The following is a 25,233-nucleotide window of genomic DNA, read 5'->3' as shown; positions in this document are numbered from 1 at the left end:
GATCACACCCCAGGCTGCAGGCGGCGCCAAACCACTGCGCCACCGGGGCTGCCCAAATTTTCTTTTTTAAATTGAGTACTAATTTATATTCCCACCAGCAGTAAATGAGTGAAAAAAGGAACTCCTGTGTACGGTTGGTGGGAACAGCCAACGTGGAAATAGTGGGGAGGTTCCTCAGGAAACAAACTAGAACTACCATTTATGATCCAGCAATTTTACTTTCCTGGTTTTTCCAAAGGAGATGAAAACAAGATATCCAAGAGATACCTGCATTTTCCTTGATATTGTGCTTGATATTATTTCCTTGATATAGTGATATTGGGCATCTTTTCCTGTGTTTGTTGACCATCTGTGTCTTCTTTGGAAAATGTCCATTTCTTCTGCCCATTTTTTAATTGATTAGTTGTTTTGTTGAGTTGAATGAGTTCTTTATGTATTTTGGATATTAACACCTTATCAAATATATTATTTGCTTATATTTTTTCCCAGTTTATTGCCTTTTCATTGGTTGATAGTTTCCCTTGCTATGTAGATGCTTTTTAGTTTGAGGTAGTCCCACTGGTTTATTTTTGCTTTTGCTGCCTTTGCTTTTGGTATCAGATCCAAAAAGTCATTGCCAAGATTGCTGTCAAGGAACTTACCTGTCTGTTTTTTTCTAGAAGCTTTATGGCTTCAGGTCTTCCATTCAAGTCTATAATCCATTTTGAGTTGATTTTGTGTAAAGATAGGAGTCTAGTTTTATTCTTTTGCATGTGGTTGTCCAGTTTCCCCAGCACCATTTGCTGAAGAAACTATCCTTTCCCTTTTGTATATTGGCTCTTCTGCCAAAAATTAATTGACCATTAATGCATAGATTTATTCCTGGTTTCTCATTTTTGTTCCATTGATCTATGGATTTGTTTTTATGTTGGTGCCAAACTGTTTTGATTATTATAGCTTTGTAACAGAGCTTGAAGTTAGGAAGCCTGGTGCCTCCGTGTAATATACCACTGGACTTTTGATAGAGAGTGCATTGAATCTGAAGATTGCTTTAAGTAGTGTGAACTTTTTAACAATATTACTTTTTGCAATCCATAAGTGTCAAATATCTTTCCACCTATTTATGTCTTCAGTTTCTTTCATCAGTGCTTTTATGGTTTTCAGGGTACAGATTTTTGACCTCTTTGATTAGGGTACAGATTTTTGACCTCTTTGATTATATTTATTTGTAGATATTTTATTCTTTTTGATATAGTTATAAATGGTAAATCTTGAAATAAAGTATGACATCTAAAATGTGTGCTTTACCCAAATAGTTTCCATTAGTTCTTTCCCTTTTCCTGTAGCTTTTAGAATCAGCTTTTCAATTCTATGAAAAATTTCTGCCAGGATTTTGATGGTGGTGATTTTATTGTATAATTAATTTGGAGAGAATTCACATTTTAACAATACTGAATCTTTCAGTCTATTAATGTGATATATCTTTTCATTTATTTAGGTCTCTTTAATTTTTTTCCTAAGTATTTTGTACTTGAAACACATTTGCTTCACATATTTTGCTGTTCTGTATCCTCTGAAAATCCATATATTGAAATCTTAACCCTAGTACCTCAGAATGTGACTGACAGTATTTGGACATAGGGTCTTAAAAAGTGGTTAAGTTAATATGAGGCCACTAGAGTGGGTCCTAATCCAGTTAGGGTGGCATCTTCATAAGAAGTAGAAATTCAGACATAGAAAAAGACACCAGAGATGAACATGTACAGAGAAAACATCATGTGAGGGCACAGCCAGAAGGTAGACATCTGCAAGCCTAGGAGAGAGACCACAGATAAAACAAATTATGCCAACACTTTGATCTTGAACGTCTTAGCCTCCCAAACTATGAGAAAATAAATTTCTATTGTTTAAACCATCCAGGCTATGGAATTTTGCTATGGCAGCCTTCGCAAACTAATACAGCTTTTGGTACCAGAAAGTGAAGTGGTGTTGTAATAAACATGTTGTAGTGAGTTTAAAACTGGATAATGAGTAGAGCGTGAAAGAGTTTTGAGGCAAGGTGATCCTTGTTATAAAGTGGTAAAGAGTTTAGCTGAATTGTTTTTTAGTGGGGAACTTGTAAATGATGAACTTAGATATTTAATTGAGATTTCCAAGCAAACTGTTTAAGATATGGTCTTATTTTTGCCTAATTGCTTATAGTAAAATGCAAGAAAGAGATGTGTGTGTTTTTTTTTTTTTTTTTTGAAAGAGATGTTTTTAAGAAGGACTTGTTAATAAGCAAGTTCGTATTAGAACTTAAAGATTTGGGAGAAGTGCTCAGCCTATCCGTACTGCAAAAAATAGGAGTGTGTTACAGAGAGAAAACCAAGAGCATTTTGCACAAAACACTTGATAAAGGGATTAAGGGTGTGACTTACTGCTGTAACCCACCATCTCAGCAGAAACCAGGAATAGAGATGGGACTATGCCAGCTGAAGTACTGCTAGCTTAGACTAAAAAGGGCAGAGTCAGGACAAAATGAAGAAGAAAAATCCCTTGAAGTTCTGGTACTACAGGGTAGGACAGTGGGGCCATCCATCTGGGAACATACTTTATTCTTCAAGAAAAAGGAAAAGAATGATCCCGAAGGCTATTCTGAGATCCACAGAGGTACTACTACCTACATGGGCCCAAAAGACATGGGTTTTGGGGGCCGAAGTTCCCCTGGATTTCTGAGAATGGTGCCACTTTCTCAAGTTTCGGTGGTTCAGGCTGCTGCTACCCATGACTTCAATGGCAGGAATGTAGTTAGTTTTATTAAGTATAATAATAGCTGTAGCTTTTTCCTACATATTATTTCCCAGGTTGAGGAGGTACTCCTTTATTCCTAGTTAGCTGATAGTTTTGTGTCATGATTATTTGTAGCATTTTATGTAATGCTTTTGCTCCATCTATTGTAATCACACTGTTTTCTCTATACTTTTAATATGGTGAATTACATTGATTCTAATGTTAAACTAGCTTTGCATTCCCAATATAAACCTCCTTTGTGATATATTAACGTTTTAGTACATTGTTGGATTTATTTGCTGTTTTTTTTTTTTTTTGGTTGAGGATTTTTATATTTATGTTACTGCAGGATACTGGTTTATACTTTTTTCTTGTTACCTGTTTGCGTATGATATCAGGGCAAGTCCAGCTTCATTAAATGAATTGGAAAATGTTTTCCTCTTATGAGATTTTTTGTAAAGAATTGATACTATTTCTGTCTTAAATACCAGTGAGGCCATGTATGCCTGGAATTTCTTTATTGAAAGGTTTTCAAGTTGTTTAATTAATTTTTACAGGACTGCTTACAGTATCCGTTTATTCTTGCATGAGCTTTATAAGATTTTGTCTGTTAAGGAATTTGTTCATTTCAACCAAGGTGATGAATATGTGGAAGTAAGGTTGTTTCTAATATTTCCTTATGCTTCAGGCGACTTTAGGATTTATAATGACATTTTGCTATTCATTTCTTATCCAGCACTTTTCGGATCCAGAATTTCTCTTTGAGTTTTTCTTATGTTGTCTCTTCATTGATGTTTTCTATTTGCTGTGATATCATTGTTCTGGTTTCTTTTAGCTCTTTCTCCATGGTCCTTTTCAGCTTTCTGAGTATATTTGAGGCATTAAGAAAAAAATCTTTCGTAGTAAGTCCAGTATCTTGCTTCCTTCTGAACTGTGTCTGCTGCTTTTGTCTGTGTATGGGCTATTCTTCCTTGTTTCTTTGCATAGATTGTCCTGCTATTGTAATCAGACAAAAATAATTATGAGAAAACTCAGACACATATATTCATTAACATAGATGCAAAAATCCTTAAAAAATACTACAACCAAATAGTATGATATATATAAAAAGGATAATATACTATAAGCAAATGCACTTACTTTATGAAAGCAAAAGTGGTTCAACAGTCAGTGCTATCAATCCTATTCATGGAATAAAGGAGAAAAAATATATGATCATCTCAATAGAAGAGAAAAAGTATAGGCAAAACCAGCAGTTATTGATGATGTTCCCTCTTAACAAACAGGGAATAAAAGAATGTATCTTCAACATGGTAAGGGACATATAGGAAAAACCCATAGCTAGTTTTTGTACTTCATTTGAAAAAGACTGAGTTTTCCCTGTAAGATCTGGAATAGTTCAAGAATGAATGCCTTTTCTCACCACTTCTATTCAAGTTGATAGTGAATGTTGTAGCTTCTGCAGATGAATCAAGAAAAATAAAGACAAGAGTGGAAAGAAAAAGTAAAACTGTCTTTATTTGTAGGTGAAATGATCATGCAGAAAGTCCTAAGGAACGTAGAAAAGTAATATTCGTAATAGTAATAAGCAAGTTCGCAAAATACATTATCAATGTAAAGACTTATTTCTAAAGATGAAACGAAAAAGAATATTCCATTCATAACAACATTAAAAAGGGCTAGTCAAGAAAAAATTATCAAAAGAAATACAACACCTGTAAACCTAAATCTGCAAAAACATTTCTGAAAATGATATTCATAGTCAAGGATTGGAGGCCTGACCACATTGAGATGGTAGTCCTCTCCAAACTCTGTAGATTTCTCACAACCTCAATCAGAATACAGAAGATTGCTTTTCTGGAAATTAACAAGTTAATTATAAAGTATATATGGTCATGTAAAGGACACATATTAGCCAAAACAATTTATTTTATTATTTTTAAGGTTAATTCCGGTATAGTTAACATACAGTGTTACATTCATTTCAGGTATAAGATACAGTGATTCTTATCTTCAGTGATCTTCAGTGATGAGTACTTCCATATATTACTCAGTGCTCATCAAGATACGTGTACCTTTAACCCTCTTCACCTTTGTCACCCATCCCTTTCTTTCCCATTAACCACCTCTGTTCTGTATAGATAAGAGTCTTTTATGGTTTGTCTTTTTTCCTTTGTTTCTTAAATTCCACGTGAGTGAAATTATATGGTATTTGTCTTTCTCTGGTTTATTTTGCTTAGCACTGTACTCTCTAGATCCATTCACATTGTTGCAAATGGCAAGATTTCATTCTTTTTTTATGGTTGAATAATATTGCATTGCATATATATACCGCATCTTCTTTATCCATTCATCGATCAGTGGATACTTAGGTTGCTCCATAATTTTGGCCAAAACAATTTTGGACAAGAATAATGTTAGAGATTTTCTAATACTTGATTTCAAGATTTATCTTATACTACTTTATTAAAGAAAGTGGGTTTTCTTTTTGATATGAGGATGAACTACAGATCATTGAAATAGAATAAAGTCTGGATATAAATATACAATGTATACATGGTTAATATATATTTGATTTCTTACAAAGGTGCTGACCTAAATAAGTGGAGGAAATGTGCTAGTTCTTTCAATAAGTGATTTTTGAAATAACTAGATTTCCAAGTGGAAAAAAATAAACATAAGAGATTTAGTTTGAAATGGAACATAGACATAAATGTAGATGCCCCCAAAATATAATTTCTTTAACAAAAAAATAAGAGAAAATCTCTAAGTACTTTGTGGTAGGTAAAGATGTTTTGGGATAAAGTACAAATGAAGAAGAAAAATAAATTGATGAAAATTAAAATTTTCTACTTTTAAAAATGAAAAAGGCAAGCCATCTAATTGTGAAAAATATATGCAACACATTATGTACAAAATACTTCATCCAAAGTATATAAGGAGACCAATAACCCAGTAAAAGATTAGCAGCAACGTTGAAAAAGGGTTTAATTTTATTACTCATCAGGAAAGTGCAAAACAAAAGCATTCTATCCTTGATGTAGATGTAGGCTTTTAACTATAAGAAACATACTGAAGGGTTGCTGGAGGGGAGGGGAATGGGATAATTGGGTGATGTGCATTAAGGGGAGGGCATGTGATATGAGCACTGGGTGTTATATGCAACTGATAAATTATTGAACACTACATCTGAAACTAATGATGTACTATATGTTGGCTAAATTTCAGAACATTAAAGATGGAAATTAGGACAGCATAGTTTTGGGGGGGGGTATGCCTAATGACCGAGAGGTTTCTACATTAATGGTAATGTTCTATTCCTAGTTCTGAATTTTGAGTGCATGGGTGTGTTTTCTTCATGAATACTTAGTGAACCGTATACTTAGTTATGTAGTAGGTTTATGTTTCAATAAAAGTGTTTTCCCAAAAACAAATATGATTCAGAGAAGGACAAACTCATGAACCTGTGATATGATATGTAACTATAACACATTTGTGAAATTCTATTTAAAGCTAAGGTGAAATTGCCAGGAAGATTGCCAAAGTTTAAAATGTCTGAAAATACCAAGCATTTATAAGGCTATGGGGCTATACAAACTAATCTGCTGATGTTAGTTTAATGTTTTCCAACTACTTTTGAAAAGTTTGATACTACTTAGTAATGTGAACATACACCATTCGACTCTGATATAAACACCATAAAAAATCTTACATAAGAGCACCTGCAGCCATGTTCATGGATGCTTATGGTGGTACTATGAGTAAAAGCAAAATATCTGTAAACAATACAAATATATATCAACAGTATAGTGGACATATGAGTAATGGCTTATTCATCAGATATGCAATATAGTATAGCAGTGAAAGTGAGTGAACTATCAAGATGGATGAAATTGAAAGGTTTTTTTGTAGAAGACTGTTCTAAGAAAATATATAATATTATTACCTTTTTGTATAATTTAGAAAGAAGCAGAGGATACACCATGTTATATTTCGAGAATCATTCATAGGAGGCTAAAAACAAGTAAATAGAAGTAAAATCATAATCAGTTGTAGGGAATGTAATCAAGGAGGATCAAAGAGGTGCTTCTAGGGAAAGGTATAGGACTGCTTAGTTTTTTGGCCTGGGTAGAAAATTGAGGTATGTCTTTTCTTATTATTTTATTAAATTGCATTATATGTTTTTATGGGCTGTATTTCCCAAAGCAGTAAAAAAGTCAGTTTAATGAAATGCCTCTCAAAAAATGAAAAGTAAAACTTCAAATTTCCCAACTCCGTAGGTTTTAAATATTGGGACTGGTTATTTCCCGTGGATGTCCTGAGATGGTTTTCTTCTTCAGTGAGACGTTGAGTGAACACAGAATCTAAGATCTTTTCCTACTCAAAGCCTGTCAAAACAATTAATACAACAATTTTACGTGTATATTTACCCTTAAAATTGTAAAAGCACTTCTTTAAATCTATATTTTATAATTTACTTAACTAATTCTGATTGGCTTTTTTTCTTAGTTCAAAGTGAGATTTTTTTTTTATATTTGTCAAAATTATCTTAAGACTTTGAATAAAAATCTTTGTGGTAATTAACAGTGAATTACTTTTCTTCCAGATTCAAAGGTCCACTTCTTTGGGAACATCACAGATTTCACAGAAAATGCTTCCTTTCTTGGAGCTTCCATGTGTTGAAGATGGTAAAGTGAAACTGCTTTTGCTGTTAAATTTTATTTTGTGGGGCACCTGGGTGGCTCAGTCAGTTAAGCATCTGACTTTGATTTCCGCTCAGGTCATGAACTCAGGGTCATGAGATCAAGCTCTGCTTTGGGCTCCATGCAGGGCACAGAACCTGCTCATGATTCTCTCTCTCTCTCTCTCTCTCTCTCTCTCTCTCTCTTTCTCTGCCCTTCCCCACCCCCAGGTGGCACATGCACTTGCTCCCTCTCTTTCTCTCAAAAATAAAATAAAGTTTTGCAATTTTTAGACTTATAATTTTACACTTGATCTCAGTCAAAAGGCCGAGAAGCGATAGACTAATGATTTAAAAGGTGATGTTCATTACGCTAAAGATTAATTTTATATTTTCTACACTTTTTTTGTCATTAAAAATGTTATTTTCAGACATAAGCTCTGTATTCTATTATTTTCTAATCTTCACATTCACATTTTGAAATATTTTAAGACTTTAATGTATTACTATTCATATTTACTTCAGAAAAATTATAAGACCATTGTTATTAAATCAGTCATTTTAATTTTTGACTTAAACAATATTCTGTAATATTTAGATTCTGAAGAAGAATATTTTGATGCACCTTGTAGTCCTTTGGAAGAGCCTCTTCAGTCTCCCACTGGAGTTCAAAGTTGTCAGCAGAAAAAGATTCAAAAGCCAGATTGTTCAAAAAATATGATTCAGTATAAAATAAGATTTGAAGTGCCAGAGGTATGTACCATGGTAAAATTAATATGACTTATTTAAATTGTCATTTCTGCTATTCAGTTTATTTATATGGTCTTATTGCTAATATGTACTCCTATTTCATCCAATTTAAGCTGAATCCAGATATTGCTTTGTGATTTTTTTTCCTCCTCTTTTTGTGAAGATTAATTTTCTTAATCAAAAATTAGGGGTTTAGATCATCTATTATGGTCATTTGATAGGAATTTATTAAAGATAATTAACTGTACAAGATACATGTGTGTATGCATGTGTGTATATAAAGTCTCCTTTAAATTTTAAATACAGATCATGTGTATAACTTATCCATCAAAACCACCATCCGCATAAACAATTTTTTCTTTTAGATAGTGGTAGTTTCTTTTTTCTTTTTCCTCTAGGTTTTGATTCAGTTTTATCACCTTGTTGGAGATTGTGAATTACCTGTGGTAGAAATTGATGTTTTAGGATTGGGCACAGATGTTGAACTTAGAACATTTGATTTGAAAGCAAATGCCTTTTTGAAAGAGTTCTGCCTAAAATGCCCAGAATACTTTGGTAAGTATCTCAGTTTTTTAAAAATAACTTTTATTGTTTGAGTCCCTTCTAAAGAGTTTAAAATTCTCTAGGCTTTAAATCAGTACATTCGGTAAGATATTCTCGAGGAAATATTACGAGTTGGTCTTCAGTTTTTATCTTGGGAGTCTGGGAAGGTAGAGCAAAGAGAAAATGATAATTTTTTTCATAAAGGAAAATATAATAGTCCTGGTTTAATTTTATATCTATCTAACTGAATACTATGATGCTGAGTTAGTTTCCTATTGATAATGTAACAATTTACCGCAGATTTAGTTTCTTACAACAGAAACTTCTTAAAGTTCTATTAAGCAGTGGTCTGAAGTCTTAACAGGTAAAAATCAAGGCGCCAGTTAGAATTCCTGTATGGAGGCTCTAGGGGAAGATCCATTTCCTTGTTCATTCAGTTGTTGCCAAAACGATTTCCATGTGGTTTAAGTCTGTTTCCTGCTTATCTAATCTGTGAGGGCAGACCTTAACTCTACAGGCCTCTGTAATTCCTTGCATATAGTTAGTTCTCTATATCTCAGAACCAGTACAAGGTGATAGATCCTTCTCATGTTGTCATCTCTGACCTCAATCCAGGCTAATTTCTTCTTTACCCAATTACCTTTGCAAAGTCCCTTTTGCTATATAATATATAAGGTAACATATTCTCAGGTTTTAGAGAGACAGAACATGGACGTCGTTGGGTGTCAGGGCGTAGCATTATTTTGTCTACTATAAACACTTTATGTCCCAGAATCATAATGGAAAAATTTTGTGATACCTTGGATAATATTTCTATTTACTGTGTTAGGCATTTAGGAGAGGGTATTATGTATATTTCTTCCTTTATATTTTTGGGTTTATTCTTATAAGATAATTCTCAATGGTTGATGGAATGATTATGACAAATGATTTATTTCCAATGCCTTTTATTTATTTTTCTTGTGTTATTGCTCTGGCTAGGACTTCCAATACTATGTTGAATAAAGGTGACAAAAGTAGCATCCTTGTCTTGTCCCTGTTTTAGAGTAAAAGCTTTCAGCTTTTCACCATTGAGGAAGATGTTAGCTGTGGACTTGTTATATATGGTCTTTATTATGTTGAGGTGTGTTCCCTCTCTACACCGGTTTGGTAAAAGTTTTTATATAAATGGATGTTGAATTTTGTCAAATGCTTTTCTTCATCCATTGAGATCATAAGATTTTTGTACTTCATTTTGTTAATGTAGTGTACCACATTGACAGATTGGTGAGTGTTGAACCATCCTTGAAATAATTGCTACTTACTTATGGTGTATCATCCTTTTAATGTATTGTTGAATTTGTTGTGCTTATATTTAGATGAGAATTTTGCATTTATGTTCATCTAAAATACTGGCCTGTAATTCTATTTTATTGTGGTATTCTTGTCTGAATTTGGTACCCAGGTAGTGCTTGACTTGTAAAATGAGTTCAGAAGTGTTTCCATTTATTATTTATTTTATATATATATATATTTATGTTCCTTTATTGGAGCAAGATTCCTGACCGGTATACAGTGATGTATTACTAAACAAGACCTGTGCAGAAATTACATACTATCCATCTAGACAGCTTTTCATTACACCTTGCCTATTGATGGAATAGTTCCATTTATAAGTTTTATTCATCAAAAAGCTTTGAATTTGACCAGGCTGTCCATTAATTCATCTCTGAAAAAGTTAAGTGGCATTTAATTTTAGCTACTATAATTTACAGCATTAAAAAGCTTATGCATTAGGTAGCTTCCCAAAATGGTATCCTATGCACAACGGCATTAAGTAGAGCAGGGCCTGTCATCTCACCCGGATTCACACAGGCCTCATGTGAGAGCTATATGCTAAATAGCTAGGACTTTGAGACAAAAGTACTCCTGAGTTTCTTACCACCAATACGACTTCTTACTCTGAGAGTCTGTCTTCTCGGCCACATTTCATAGTACCAACGAAGACATGCCAGTAACTGCCCTCTGTGTAAGTTGGCATTAGAGCACCAGGTCTGTCTAATGGTGGTGGCAGGCACTATTATTATATCCAGGCAAATAAAGGCCCGTTTTTAAAAATGCCATTTTGAGATACAAATCAAGGGCACAACATATTCAGAACTCAGTTTTGAGCAATCTGGTATCACGACTGATGTGGGAGAGTTCAGAAACTTATGTCAAACTACACCTACGATGGCTCCTGGCTTTGGAGGCATTAATACATTGATTCAGATCCCTTTCTCAGTCCACACAGCCCTGAGGTCACCCTGCAAAGTGCGTATCAAAAAATACGGAGTCAGGGTGACAAAGTTTGACAATATGTTATACAAGTCAAACTTAGAAAATCATATTAAATACACCTGTTCTGAGAGAAAAGCATCAAATCCTTTGTGTACACATTTAGTTTTATTGTAACAAAGCAACTTGTACACTTTTAACCTTTAAAACTGAGCATCTCTCTTTTCCAGTGAAACAAAAAGAAAATTTAAAAATAAACAGGAACAAAATTACAATAGAGAATGTCAATTCCAAATAAGATCCTACAGGTTCTGCTGATTCTCCCATCGAGTGGCAGGGCTCAAGTCATCATTAGGATAGTGTTATTTTAAAAGTGTCATCTTAAACTGCAAGGATGTCCGTTAAACATCACAATTAAACATGCCAAAAGAGAAGCCATGTTGTCAAAATGCCCACTTAACCCACCCAAACATCTCAAACCCACCCTTTGCTGACCTTCTATAACCCCATTTTTTTAAGTTTTTTTTCTTTTTTTAAACAAGAGAAAGTAGGTACATGTTCGTAAATGCTAACTGTCCATATTCACATAGAGACACAGTGTAATCTCTGAGCCCAATATACAGAGAAAGGAGGAAAAAAGCTAGAATTCTATGCACTACTACGCAGGGGCCTAGCACCCTCCAGCTTCCAACAGAGCTAAGGGAGCAGAAGGTTTTTCTTTTTTCCCACAGAGCACAGTGGTGTTGATTCCATAAAGTTTTTGTTGAGACAGGAAGGAATAAAAATGAATTTGGAACAGAAAGGGATAGAGATTCTTTTCCCGCTGTATTCTGCTCAAGGTATTTCCCCCAAAATAAGTTGAGAACAATGGTATAAAGGGAGAGAAAAGAGACTTCAAAAAAACAGGGCGAATGAGCACAAAAGGAGGGGGGGAGAAAGAAATGCAACTTGTTCCCAGGGACTGGAGAAAATTAAAAAAGGAAGGTTGGAATCCATCAGTGTTCCATCAGTAATCTCCTCCTTCATCCTTCTCTCCTTCCTCCCCCTCATCATCATCTTCATCTTCTTCACCTTCATCCTCATCTCCTTTTTTTTTTTCTCATCTCGTTCTTCATCAATATCTTCTAATCCTCCTCCTTCATCATCATCATCACCACCTTCTCCTTCTTCTTCTTCATCCGTATCAGGAACCAAGTAGTACTGTAATAGATTTGGCCAAATATCATCTTTGATGACCTCTCCTAACTCATCTCCACTTGCAGCAGAATGGTCAGTAAACCAGGTGAAGAAGGTCTCTGGTTCCTTGTTCTGTCTCTTCCTGCTGGCTTTATTCTGTGTTTGACTTGAACGTTTTGTCAGATCCTTTCCAGATTTCCATTTGATTTCAGTGGACTTTGACAATGGATCACCACTCTCATTCAGATGAAATTCTTTGGAGAGAACTTTATTTTCGAAGTAAGGGATTTCATCAAAATAAAAATCTATTCTGTAACCTGATTTAATATCTTCAAATTCTGTCACTTGACTCTTGTCAAATAATGCAGCACCTCTTCATCCTCCTCCCCAAGCAGTGCAGACACTTGTGGATGGTTGACAAATGTTGTTACCCAAAAATTGGGGATTTGGGCGACCAATTCCAATCTCTTCTGAAAAAAATGGTTGGCGGAGTTTGTTATATTTCTGTTCTACTTTCAAAATCTCCTCACTGGCTTGTTCATTAAGTCTGTCTATTTCATTTTGTACTTCATCAATATGTTCAGTTGCTTCTTGCTGTTCTTTTTCTCCTTTCGGCAAGTGCTGAGACGTTGGTGTCTCCTCTGGCTTGGGGGCCGGAGGCAGCCTCGGTTTCTTCGTTTGAGGTGCCAGCGAGGACTGGCGCTTGGGGACCATGCTGTGAGGAAACTTCACGAAAGCGGGAGAGGGGCACGTCAGGAAGAAGCTCTGATTACTCTCCTCCTATTTTTTAGAGATGTTTCAGAAAGATTAGTATTAATTCTTCATTTAATGTTTGGTAGTATTCATCAGTGAAGCCATCTGGCCCTGGACTTTGTTTTGTTGGAGGTTTTTGATTACTGATGCACTTCTTTACAAGTAATTAGTCTATGTGTATTTTGTATTTCTTGATTATTAAGTCTAGGAAGGTTGTATGTTGTTAGGAGTTTATCTGTTTCTTTTAGGTTGTTCAATTGTCAGTGTTATGGTGTTTCATTGTAGTCTCTTATGATCCTTCGTATTTATGTGGTTATCAGCTTTAATGTCTCCTTTTTCATGTCTGATTTTATTTGAGCCCTCTTTTTTATCTTGGTGAATCTAGCTAAAAGTTTGTGCATTTTGCTTATCTTCTAAAGGAACCAGCTCTTAGTTTTATTGATCTTTTCAGTTATTCTCTTTTAGTCTCTATTTCCTTTATTTCTGCTCTGATACCTTATTTCCTTCTAATTGGGGTTTCATTTTTTCTTTTTTTAGTTGCCTGAGGTGTAAAGTTAGATTGTTTATTTGAGATTTTTCTTGTTTCTAGGGCTAGGCATCTACTGGTTTGTGCTCTGCCCTCTTAGAAATCCTGTTGGTGGGATCCCTGGGTGGCCCAGTGGTTTGGCGCCTGCCTTTGGCCCAGGGCGCGATCCTGGAGACCCGGGATCGAATCCCGCGTCGGGCTCCCCGTACATGGAGCCTGCTTCTCCCTCTGCCTATGTCTCTGCCTCTCTCTCTCTCTCTCTCTCTCTCTCTCTCTCTCTGTGACTATCATAAAAAAAAAACAATATAAAAAGAAATCCTGTTGGTGTATTTCATAAATTTTATTATATTTATGTTCTCATTGGTCCTAAGGTATTTTTTAAAATTTCTCTTTTGATTTCTTAATTCACTTAGTAAAAAACTGAATATCTGAAGTAATTCTTTGTGACCCAAATAGTAAAACTGTCACTATTTGCAGATGACATGGTATTATATATAGAAAACCTTAAAAGGATCCACCAAAATGCTCATAGAATTAATCAGTAAATTCAGTAATGTTGTAGGATAGATAAACAGAAAATTCTTTTGGGTATCTATACACTATGAGGAGGAGAAGTTAAGAAACAATCCCATTTACAGTTCCATAAAAAAATACATAAAAACAAATAAGGAAGTGAAAGATCTGTATACTGCAAACTATAAGACAGTAATGAAAAAAAATTAGACAGGGATCCCTGGGTGGCGCAGTGGTTTGGCGCCTGCCTTTGGCCCAGGGCGCGATCCTGGAGACCTGGGATCGAATCCCATGTCAGGCTCCCGGTGCATGGAGCCTGCTTCTCCCTCTGCCTATGTCTCTGCCCCCCTCTCTCTCTCTCTCTGTATGACTATCGTAAATAAATTAAAAAAAAAAAAAGAAAAAAAATTAGACAAATAAATGGAAAGATAGTCCATGCTTATGGATTGGAATAATTTTTTTTTTAAAGATTTTGTTTATTTATTCGTAGAGACACAGGAAGAGAGAGAGAGAGAGAGAGGCAGAGACACAGAGGGAAAAGCAGGCTCCATGCAGGAAGCCTGACGTGGGACTCGATCCTGGGTCTCCAGGATCACACCACAGGCTTCAGGCAGCACTAAACCGCTGCGCCACCAGGGCTGCCCTGTTTTGGAATAATTAACATGATTAAAGTGTTCCTATTATCCAAAGCAATTCTACAAATTCACTGCAATCCGTATCAAACTTCGAATGGCATTTTTTCACAAAAATAGGAAAAACAATTATGGGGGTGCCTGGTTGGCTCAGTGATTGAGTGTCTGCCTTTGGCTCAGGTCATGCTTCTGGGGTCTTGGGATCGAGTCCTGCATCACGTTGCCTCTGAGGAGCGTGCTTCTCTCTTTGCTTGTGTCTCTGCCTCTTTCTCTGTGTCTCTCAGAAATAAATAAATAAAATCTTAAAAAAGAATTTCTAAATTTGTATGCCACCACAAAACACCCCAAATACCCAAAGCAGTCTTGAGAAAGGACAAAATTGGAGGAATCATGTTCCCTGATATCAAAATATATACAAAGTTATCTATGCTACTGATATAAAACTCTTATGATAACATAAAAACAGACCCATCAATCAATGGAACCAAAAACAGTCTAGAAATAAACCCATTCATATATGGTCAGTTTCTTTTGGCAAAGAAGTTAAGAATATAAAATGAGTAAAGGATAGTTTCATAAATGGTGCTAGGAAAACTGGACAGCCATATGCAAAGGAGTAAAACTGGACTACTATTTTATACCATACACAAAGATTAAGATGGATTTAAGGCTTGAATGGAAGAACCTGAAACCATAAAACTACTGGAAGAAAATATAGGCAGTAAGTGCCTTTATAGTAATCTTCTGTGAGTATTTTGGATCTGACTCCAAACGCAAAGACAAAAATTAACAAGTAGGAGTACATTTACCACAAAACTTCTGCACAGCTAAGGGAGCCATCAACAACTTGGCAAGGCAACCTTCTGAATGGGAGAAGATACATGCAAATCATACACCTGATCAATGCTTAATACCCAAAATATATAAAGAATCCCTTCAACTCAATAGCAGAAAACCAATTCAATTAAAAAAAGGGCAGAGGATCTGAATAGACATTTTTCCCAAAGAAAATATACAGATGGCTAACAGGTATATGAAAAGATCCTGAAATCGGTAATTATTGGGGGAAATGCTGCTCAAAACCACAATGAGATATCATGTCACACCTGTCAGAATAGGTGTTATCAGAAAGACAAGAAATAACAGGTGTTGGTGAGGATGTGGAGAAGAGGAAATCCTTGTGTACTGTTGCAAATGTCAGTTAGTGCAGACATAATGGAAGACAATATGTAGATTTCTCACAGAATTAAAAATAGAATTATATGATCTAGCCATTCCACTTCTGGGTATTTTCCCAAAGAAAATGAAAACACTAATTCAAAGAATAAATGTACCCCATGTTCACAGCAGCACTATATATAATAGCCAAGATATGGAAACAGCCTAAGTGCAGTCAATGAGTGAATGTGTCAAGAAGAGGTGATAATCTTATTCACACATATACACAAACACACAATGGAATTCTATTTAGCCATTAAAAAGAATGAAATCTTGCCATCTGTGATACATGGATAGACCTTAAGGGCATTGTGCTAAGTGAAATAAGTGAGAGAGCGACAAATACCATCTGATCTCACTAATACGTAGAATCTTTAAAAAAAAAAAAAATCCAACCTGATAGGTACATAGGAAACTGGTGGTTGCCAGAGGCAAGGGATGGGGGTGGGTGCCATTGACATGGGTGAAGAGGGTCCAGAGATAAAAATATCCAGTTATAAAATAAATCTGGAGGATGAAAAGTATAGCATGTGGCTGTAATTAACAATACCAAATTGCATATTTGAAAGCTACTAAGATAGTAAATTTTGAAAGTTATCATCAGAAGGAAAAACAAAATCAACTATGGATGAGGACAGATACTAACTAGACTTATTGTGGTGATCATTTCATAATTATACAAATATTGAATCACTCACTATATTTTATACCTGAAACTAATACAATGTTATATGTGACTTATACTCAATTTAGAAAAGAGAACTGATTGAGTAGATTAATTTTATAAAGCTTCTTTGGAGCAGAAGAGCATTGTATATGATTAGAAATGACATTTTAAAAGTTTTAATAATCTATTTTTAAAGTACTTTTTGATTCACAGTGCAATTGAGCAGTTTAGGTATAGGGATTTTCCTCTGTACTTACACATGCATAACCTCTCCCATTATCAACATCCACCACCAGAGGAGTACATTTGTTGCCATTTGTAGACTACACTGACATAGTATGCCCAATGTCCATACTTTATTTTAGGGTTCAGCTTGATTCTGTGCATTCTGAGGGTTTTGGACACGTATAGTGACATGTATTGAGCATTATATTATCATACACAGTAGTTCTGTTCTAAAAATCCTCTATATTCCACCTTTTCATCCTTTTCTGTCCTCTCCCACCTCCTGGAAACCACTGAGCTTTTTTACTATATCCATTTTTTATTCTTTTGCCTGAATGTCACATAGCTAGGATAACACTATATTTAGCCTTTCAGACTGACTTTTTTCAGTTAGTAGTATGTATTTATTTCTATATCTTCTCATTTCTTGATAGCTCACTTTTTAGTCCTGAATAACGTTCTATTGTATTATGTACCACAGTTTATTTTTTGATTCACTTTACTAAAGGATATCTTGGTTGCACACAAGTTTTGAGAGTTCTGAATAAAGGTGCAGTAAACATCTGTAGGAAGGTTTTTATGTGGGCATACGTTTTTAACTGCTGTTGGTAAATACCAAGAAACATCACTATTGGGTTATTTAGTAAGAGTACATTTAGTTTTGTAAGAAACAAACTGTCTTCCAAAGTTGCTGTACCATTTAGCGTTCTCCTCAGCAGTGAATGAGAGTTCCTGTTGTTTTATAGCCTCACTAATATTTGGTGTTAGTGTCTTTGGTTTTGAGTATTCTGATAAGGTATGAAGTGGTATCTCATTGTTTTTTTTTTTTTTTTAAATATGCCTTTCCTTGATGACATGTGTAGAGTATCTTTTCATATGCTGATCTGGCTTCTACATAGTTTCTTTGGTGAGTTGTCTGTTAAGGTCTTTGATCTATAGTTTTAATGGTGTTTGGTTTTTTTCTTGATTAATTATAAGAGTTCTTTGTATATTCCTTTATCAGATGTGTCTTTTGCAAATATTTTTTTAAATATTTTATTTATTTATTCATAGACACAGAGAGAGAGGCAGAGACACAGACAGAGGTAGAAGCAGGCTCCATGCAGGGAGCCCGATGTGGGACTCGATCCTGGGTCTCCAGGATCACACCCCAGGCTGCAAGCTGCGCCAAACCGCTGCGCCACCAGGGCTGCCCTGCAAATATTTTCTTATCTGTGGCTGGTCTTTTCATTTTATTAGCATTATTCTTCGCGGAACAGAATTTTTAATTTTAATTAAGTTCAATTGGTAAGGTTTTTTTCATGGATCATGTTGGTGTTGTATCTAAAAAGTCATTGCCAAAATGAGGATATCTAAATACTGTGTTATCTTTGAAGTTTTATGGTTTTGCATTTTACATCTAGATCTGTGATCCATTTTGAATTGATTTTTTTGTGAAGGGTATGATTTCTTTGTCTAGATCCTTTTTTTTTTCTCCTGTGGGTGTCCATTTGTTCCGTCATTTGTTGAAAGACTGTGTAAATGCTAATGTAAATAGTATTGTGTTTTGAATTTCAAATTCTCCATTAACAGTTTGGATATATAGGAAAGCATTTGACTTGTATATTAACCTTGTATCCTACAACCTTGATCTAATGGCATATTAATTCTATGACAACAACTGTTGTTGTTGATTCTTCCAGATTTTTTGCACAGATGGTCATGTTATCTGTAAACAAAGACAATTTTATTATTTTTATTTTTTATTTTTTTATTTTTTTAAAGATTTTATTTATTCATAGAGACACAGCTAGAGAGAGAGAGGCAGAGACACAGGCAGAGGGAGAAGCAGGCTCCATGCAGGGAGCCCAACGTGGGACTCGATCCTGGGTCTCCAGGATCACGCCCTGAGCTGCAGGCAGTGCTAAACTGCTGCGCCACCGGGGCTGCCTACAAAGACAATTTTATGTCTTGCTTCACAAAAATAAAAAGAAATACCTTTAATTTTTGTCTTAATGCATTTGCAGACACAATTATGTTTAAAATCCGTAAACACAGAAAGACCTCTTACTTGTTTCTTAGTGTGAAAACTTTGAGTTTCTTACAGTTACGCTTATAGTTGACTGTAGGTTTTTAGAAGATATTCTTTATCAAGTAAAGAAGTTCTTTATTCCTAGTTACTGAGAGTTTTTATCATGAATGGTTGCTGGATATTGTCATATGCTTTTTCAGCATTGTTTATATGATCATTTAGTTTTTCTTCTGTAGCCTATAGATGTCATAGATGACATCAATTGATTTTCAAATGTTAAACCAGCCTTGCAGTTTGGGATAAGTTTTACTTATCATGGCACATAATTTTACTTGTCATGGCACATAATTTTTTTTTATACTTGGTTGGATTGAGTTGGCTAATACTTTCTTGAGGATTTTTTAATCTCTCTGTGTGTGTGTGTGTGTGTGTGTGTGTGTGTGTGTGTGTCTGTGTCTGTGTCTGTGTGTGATCTGTTTTATCTGAGTTAATGAGAGTTACTGGCCTGTAGTTTTCCTTTTTTTCATTCTCGGTATTGCCTTTGTGTTGGTTGGTATTAGGGTAATTCTGATTTCATAGAATCAGTTAGCAAGCATTCCTTCTGTTTGTATCCTCTGAAAGGAATTGTAGAGAATGGGTATAATTTTCCCTTAAATGTTTATTAGAATTCACCATTGAACTCATCTGAGCATGGTGCTTTCTTTTTTTGGAAGGTTATTATTGACTTGATTTCTTTAATAGATATGAACCTATTCAGATTGTCTATTCTTGTGCAAGTTTGGCAGATTGTATCTTTCAAGGAGTTGGTACATTTTATTAGGTTATCACCTTTGTGGACAGAGTTGTTCATGGTATTTTTTAAATTATCTTTAATGTTCATGATACCATTATTTGTTTTATTTCTAATACTAGTAATCTGCATCCTCTTTTTTTCTTAGTTAACCTGGCTAGAGGCTTGCTAATTTTATTGATCTTTTCAAAGAAACATTTTTGGCTTCCTTAATTTTTCTAATGACTTGTTTTCAGTTTCATTGATTTTGATCTACTTTTTAATATTTCTTTTGCTTTGGATTTATTTTGCTGTTTCTAGTTTCGCAAGGTGGAAGCTTAGATTATTTATATTTTATTTTCTAACATAGCTTCAGTGTTCTGTATCCTTGTAAATAGTGCTTTTGCCATAGCCCACAAACTTTGTTAAGATGTGTTTTTATACGCATTTACCTTCTAATATTTTTATTTTTTAAAAATTTTAAAAAGATTTTATTTATTCATGAGAGACAGAGGGGGGCAGAGACACAGGCAGAGGGAGAAGCAGGCTCCATGGAGGGAGCCCAATGTGGGACTTGATCCCAGAACTCCAGGATCATGCCCTGGGCCGAAGGGAGGCTCAACCACTGAGCCACGCAGGTGTCCCACTTTCTTTCTTTTCTTTTTTTTTTCTTTCTTTTTTTTTTGCGTCCCACTTTCTAATATTTTTTAATTGCTGTTGAGATTTCTTCTTTTATCCATGTATTATTAGAAGTATTTGTTCTCCCAATATTCTGGAATTTTCCAACTATATTTCTTACTGATTTGTAGTTCAATTTCATTGTGGTCTGAGTGTAAACATTGTATTATTTTTATTTTTTAAAATTTAGTAAGCTGTGTTTTATGGCCCAGAATGTGGTCTGTCTTGGTGTATAGTCCATGGGAGCTTAAGAAGATATATTCTACTAGTCTATAGATACCCATTATATCCAGTTGACTAATGGTATTATTACCAAGTTCAACTATGTCCTTACTGATTTTCTATCTGCTGGATCTGTCCATTTCTGATAGGGGGAGTTGAAGTCTTTAACTATGATAGTGGGTTCATCTGTTTCTCCTTTCAGTATCATCAGTGTTTTGCCTCATGTATTTTGATGCTAGGTTGTTAAGATGCATACAGCTTAAGGATTGTTCTGTATTCATGGAGAATTGACCCCCCTTTATCATATTATTATTTATTATGCTTTTTTTACATCAAGAAATAGTTTGTTCTTGTGACTGGAAAGAAAAGTGAACCAATTTGGTAGTGTTTTCCAGCAATCCAGAAGTATTATAGCAGGTTTTAATTATAATGTTCACTTTTTGTTTGTTTTCCCAAGAGCACGGGATAAGAAAGCTAGCACACAGAGTACTGATACACAGTTGTCACTGCATCTATTTCTATAATTTTTTTGCTTTTGGTATTTTAATGGGAGTAGGAAGAAGTGAATAGCGTAGTTTCTAATAAATGATCAATAAATCTGGAGATAATGTTTGAGAAAATCAGGACCTTTTTAAGGTTGAAGTAGAAATAGCATCTGCAGTAGAAGGCTGGCTTAAGAGCTAATAAACTTCTAAATCTGGAAGATCTGTGGAATATGTTGCATTTTTTTTGCTCAAAAGTATTATGATTGATTTCTAACCTTCTATTGAGATACTGATTTTGAACAGTCATAAGTAATATAGTGATGCTGGTTTTAAAACTCTTCTACAAACTGCTGTTTTACACTAGTGTTCCTAATATTTTCCTAAGTTTTGATCAGAAGCAAGAATACAACTAATTATACAGTAATTGGGTTTATTCTAATCTAAACTAATACACAGAAAAACTTAGTTTCTCATCACATACCTGATCTGTCTTTTCAAAAACAATAGCTTTTCAAGGAGTCTGACAATTTTCTTTCTAGGCATTTCTATGGCTCAGGGCCACGATTCTCTTCACGTCCTTTCATTGTTCCTAATAATTAATCTTTTTTTCTATAATTGATTGCTACTTTTTCTTGCCTTACTTCCTATCTAAGTTTAGAATAATAAAATTGTTTCACATTGTGACATAGGAGACGGGAAAGGAATTGTGGGGAGAAATTATAGCCTCAAAGTTGAAAATAAAGGAGGAAGGAGAACCAAGGTAGAATCCAAGGCCCAAAGCTGATACAGGAAATTTTTCTTTTCCAGTTATGTTTTATTAATGTTTCTGTTATTTATTTTCCATTATTTTTTAATATGGAAGAGTAATTTTAAAAATCATTTTTAGATGAAAACAAGAAACCAATTTATTTGGTTACAACACTGGATAATACGATGGAAGATCTGCTAACATTGGAATATGTGAAGGTAAGCACTGCTGTTTGTATGTTTGCTTTGGTAAGTGTACTTCTGAAATGTTGTAATCAAGTTTTGTTAAGTTCAGCTTAATCTACATTGTAACGTGTTTTCTAGAACTCCTAAAACTTTAAGGTTTTCTTCTTTTGTCATTCTTTATTGATACACTTAATATAGAAAAATAATAGACCTCTGTTCTAAGTAGAAATGACATGAAATTGAGTTTTTTCCTCCATCAGATAACCGAAACCAAACAAAACCACAAAAAAAAAAAAAAAACAAACCAACAAACCCAAAGTTTTTTTCTTTTTTCAAAGACTTATTTATTTGACAGAGATAATGAGCACAAGTGTGGGGTATGTGGGAGAGAGGCAGAAAGACAGGGAGAGAGAGAATCTCAAGCAGATTTCCAGATGAGCATCGAGCCTGGTGCTGGGCTTGATCTCACAACCCTGAGATCATGATCTCAGCCAAAATAAAGAGTTAGAGGCTTAACCAACTGAGCCACCCAAGGCACCCTAAACCCAAACTTTTTAATCTTGATGGAATTTATTGTGATATACTATATGAGATGAGGCTTTCATTTGATTTCCCAGTGTTATCTGAAGTTAACCTCATTTTCCTGGTTTCCGTGACTCCATTCCTTTTGATTTATGATACTCATTTCATCAAGTTTTTATATGTATTAGGGTCTACTTAAAATTTATTTCACGTTTTCACTGACCTGTTTTTATGTAAGTGCCATGTTAATTTAATAATTACTTTATCATAGGGGTACCTGGGTGGCACAGTTTGTTGAGCTTCTGACTCTTGGTTTCCATTCTGGTCATGATCTTAGAGTTGTGGAATCAAGTCCCACTTCAGGCTCTCTGCTTAGCATAGAGTCGGCTTGGAAGCCCCTCTGCTCCTTCCCCTTTCATTCATGTGTGTATATGTGTGCTCTATCTCAAATATCTAATAATAAAAATCTTAAAAATAATTTGGGGCACCTAGATGATACAGTCAGATAAGCATTGACTGACCTCTTGGTTTCGGCTCAGATCATGATCTCAGGGTCTTGAGGTCAAGCCCCACATGGGGTTCTGACCTCAATGAAGAGTCTGCTAAAGTTTCTCCCTCTCCCTCTGCCCCTCCCCATGCTCACATGCATGTTCTCTCTCTCAAACCTTTAAAAAAATACTTTATCATAATAACAGTGCTGAAAGAGTATTTTATTGCTTTTAAGACCATTTTTACTATGACTGATATAGATATTTTAGGGTTTTTGTTTATAGCATTAGCTTTTATTATTTTTTTAATATATTTTTAAATTTATTCATTCATGAGAGACAGGCAGAGACACAGGCAGAGGGAGAAGCAGGCTCCATGCAGGAAGCCCGACCTGGGACTCGATCCCGGATCTCCAGGATCACACCCTGGACCGAAGGTGGCCTAAACCCCTGAGCCACCCGGGCTGCCCCAGCATTAGCTTTTATATGACAAAAGCATTCTAGATCTAAACATAATGCACAGTATTTGGATACTTGGTAGACAATTCTGGCACATGGAGGAAGAATTAGAAAGGACCTTACAGAGTTGCAATTGTATAGACTATATGTCTTCATAATGTATTCAAACAGATTTGCTTTTTCTCTTTGGATAGGCTGAAAAGAATCTGCCTAACTTGAAAAGTACTTATAACAATGCTGTACAACTGATTAAGGTATGAGCGAGTAATACTTATTTTTAATTAGTACTGTATTTCTAAGTAAATATATTATGAAGACTATTTTATAACTAGAACTGTGTGATTCTTGAGGATGAAAATGGAATATTATAAACTCTATCCTTTATACCACAAATCATAGTGCCTGATACTGAGCAGCAAACAAATATTTATTGACCTATTACTAAAATGAGCTTTGTTCTTTAGGTGAATTTTTCCTCTTTGGATATTCATTTACATACTGAAGCACTTCTGAATACAATAAATTATTTTAATAATATACTTCCACAGTTGGAAGAAAAATCAGCCCCAGTGTCTGTTGCAGAGACTGAAGACAAAGGAGAGGTCATTAAAAAAATGCGTATGTTTAAAATTCAGCTTCAAAGTTTTGTACCCTGTCAGATTAATAATAAGTTAGCCTTTGCTTGATTATTCATGTATAACATTGGCTTCAAAATTCTCTTGCCTAGATTAATATCTGGAAAGATGATTATATCCCAGGTAAATTTAAAAAATAATAAAGATAATGATTACCAGTGAAGAAAATGTGGCTTTTATTTATCATATTTTTAGTCTAATATACAGTCTATACAATCTATAATTTTTAGTCTAATATTTAGTATTTGATCTGGATTATAATTTATGCATTTATTATCATAATTTTAGATTAGAAAAATAGAACTAAGAAAATTTGAATCATTTTTAGAATATATTTTTTAATCAAGTACTTTTTAAGTAATGAGAAGATGCAGGTTCGACAGTGAGAACTATTATCATAATCATTGTATCTCAAATGATTTGTGATTTTACAACTATAATTTTTTAGTTTCAAATATTAGTCTCATCTAGGAACCATTTTTTGTTGTGTCTGATTTGTTTGGCTTTGTTTTCATTATATTTGATTTTTTTTTTTTTTTTAAGAATTCCTAATTTAGTAGGGAATATCTTCCTTGCTTTCAGTGGAATTGCAGATCAGGTTTTCCTCTAGTATTATCATTAATTTTTCTTATACTTCAGTTATTTTATCAGAATAGTGAGGTGACTACTAAAAGTCTTTCTTTATGTTTTGCAGCTTTAAAACTATCGAAGAATGAAGATATTATTAACTTGCAAATTTTAGCAGAATTATCTTGTTTACAGATCTTTATTCAAGATCAGAAACGTAACATTTCTGAAATTAAGATTGAAGGTAGTAAAATTTGAGAAAAATATATTCAGAATTATTAAATTAAAGAAAAGGCATTTAATAATCCTTACATTCCCTTAGGGCTTGATTCTGAGATCATTATGAGGCCTGCAGCAACTGAAATAAATGCAAAACTAAGGAATATCATTGTTTTGGATTCTGATAAAACAGCTGTATACAAAAAGGTATGAATTTGTTCCTTTTACTTAATAGTGTACCTCATTAAATATTATTTTCTTTAAACATTGGTCATAGTATAAATTTGTTGTCAGAATTTAGCAATGTAGCTTATTAAGTGGCTGGATTTGGAGTTAGGTGTAATTGGGTTTGTTTCTTAGCTCTGTTCCTTAGCAGGTGAGTGACTTAATCTAAGATTCTGTTTCTTTATTTGTAAAATGAAGATCAAATATCTCATAAATAAGTTTATATAATGCTCCTGAAACATAGTTGGGGGCTGACAAGGGGCAGTTAGTAAATGTCTTTTTCAATTTTTTCTTTTTTCTCTTCTCTTGGATTACTGTGAACTCTGTGA

General features: G+C 34.4%; 1 protein-coding gene and 1 pseudogene across 4 annotated transcripts in view; one reads left to right on the top strand and one right to left on the bottom strand.

The window, feature by feature from the left end:
• VPS13A (vacuolar protein sorting 13 homolog A) overlaps positions 1–25,233 on the top strand; it is a 241,199-nt gene that overhangs the window by 93,103 nt on the left and 122,863 nt on the right. For all 4 annotated transcript variants that reach the window (XR_008662454.1, XM_055309662.1, XM_055309663.1 and 1 more), the window contains exons 24-31: positions 7,358–7,439; positions 8,031–8,185; positions 8,581–8,737; positions 21,743–21,822; positions 23,453–23,512; positions 23,723–23,876; positions 24,588–24,704; positions 24,783–24,886. Coding sequence is in view for 3 of the 4 variants with exons in the window: in XM_055309662.1 (XP_055165637.1) it covers positions 7,358–7,439; positions 8,031–8,185; positions 8,581–8,737; positions 21,743–21,822; positions 23,453–23,512; positions 23,723–23,876; positions 24,588–24,704; positions 24,783–24,886 (909 nt within the window). In the remaining variant the exon portion in view is untranslated. The remainder of the gene's footprint in view (positions 1–7,357; positions 7,440–8,030; positions 8,186–8,580; positions 8,738–21,742; positions 21,823–23,452; positions 23,513–23,722; positions 23,877–24,587; positions 24,705–24,782; positions 24,887–25,233) is intronic.
• Positions 11,988–12,871, bottom strand: LOC129499750 (protein SET-like; annotated as a pseudogene).

This window comes from Nyctereutes procyonoides, unplaced genomic scaffold (genome assembly GCF_905146905.1).
Source record: "Nyctereutes procyonoides isolate TBG_1078 unplaced genomic scaffold, NYPRO_anot_genome, whole genome shotgun sequence".
In the NCBI taxonomy this organism is placed as follows: Eukaryota; Metazoa; Chordata; class Mammalia; order Carnivora; family Canidae; genus Nyctereutes; species Nyctereutes procyonoides.
This window is presented reverse-complemented; position numbering and strand designations above follow the sequence as displayed.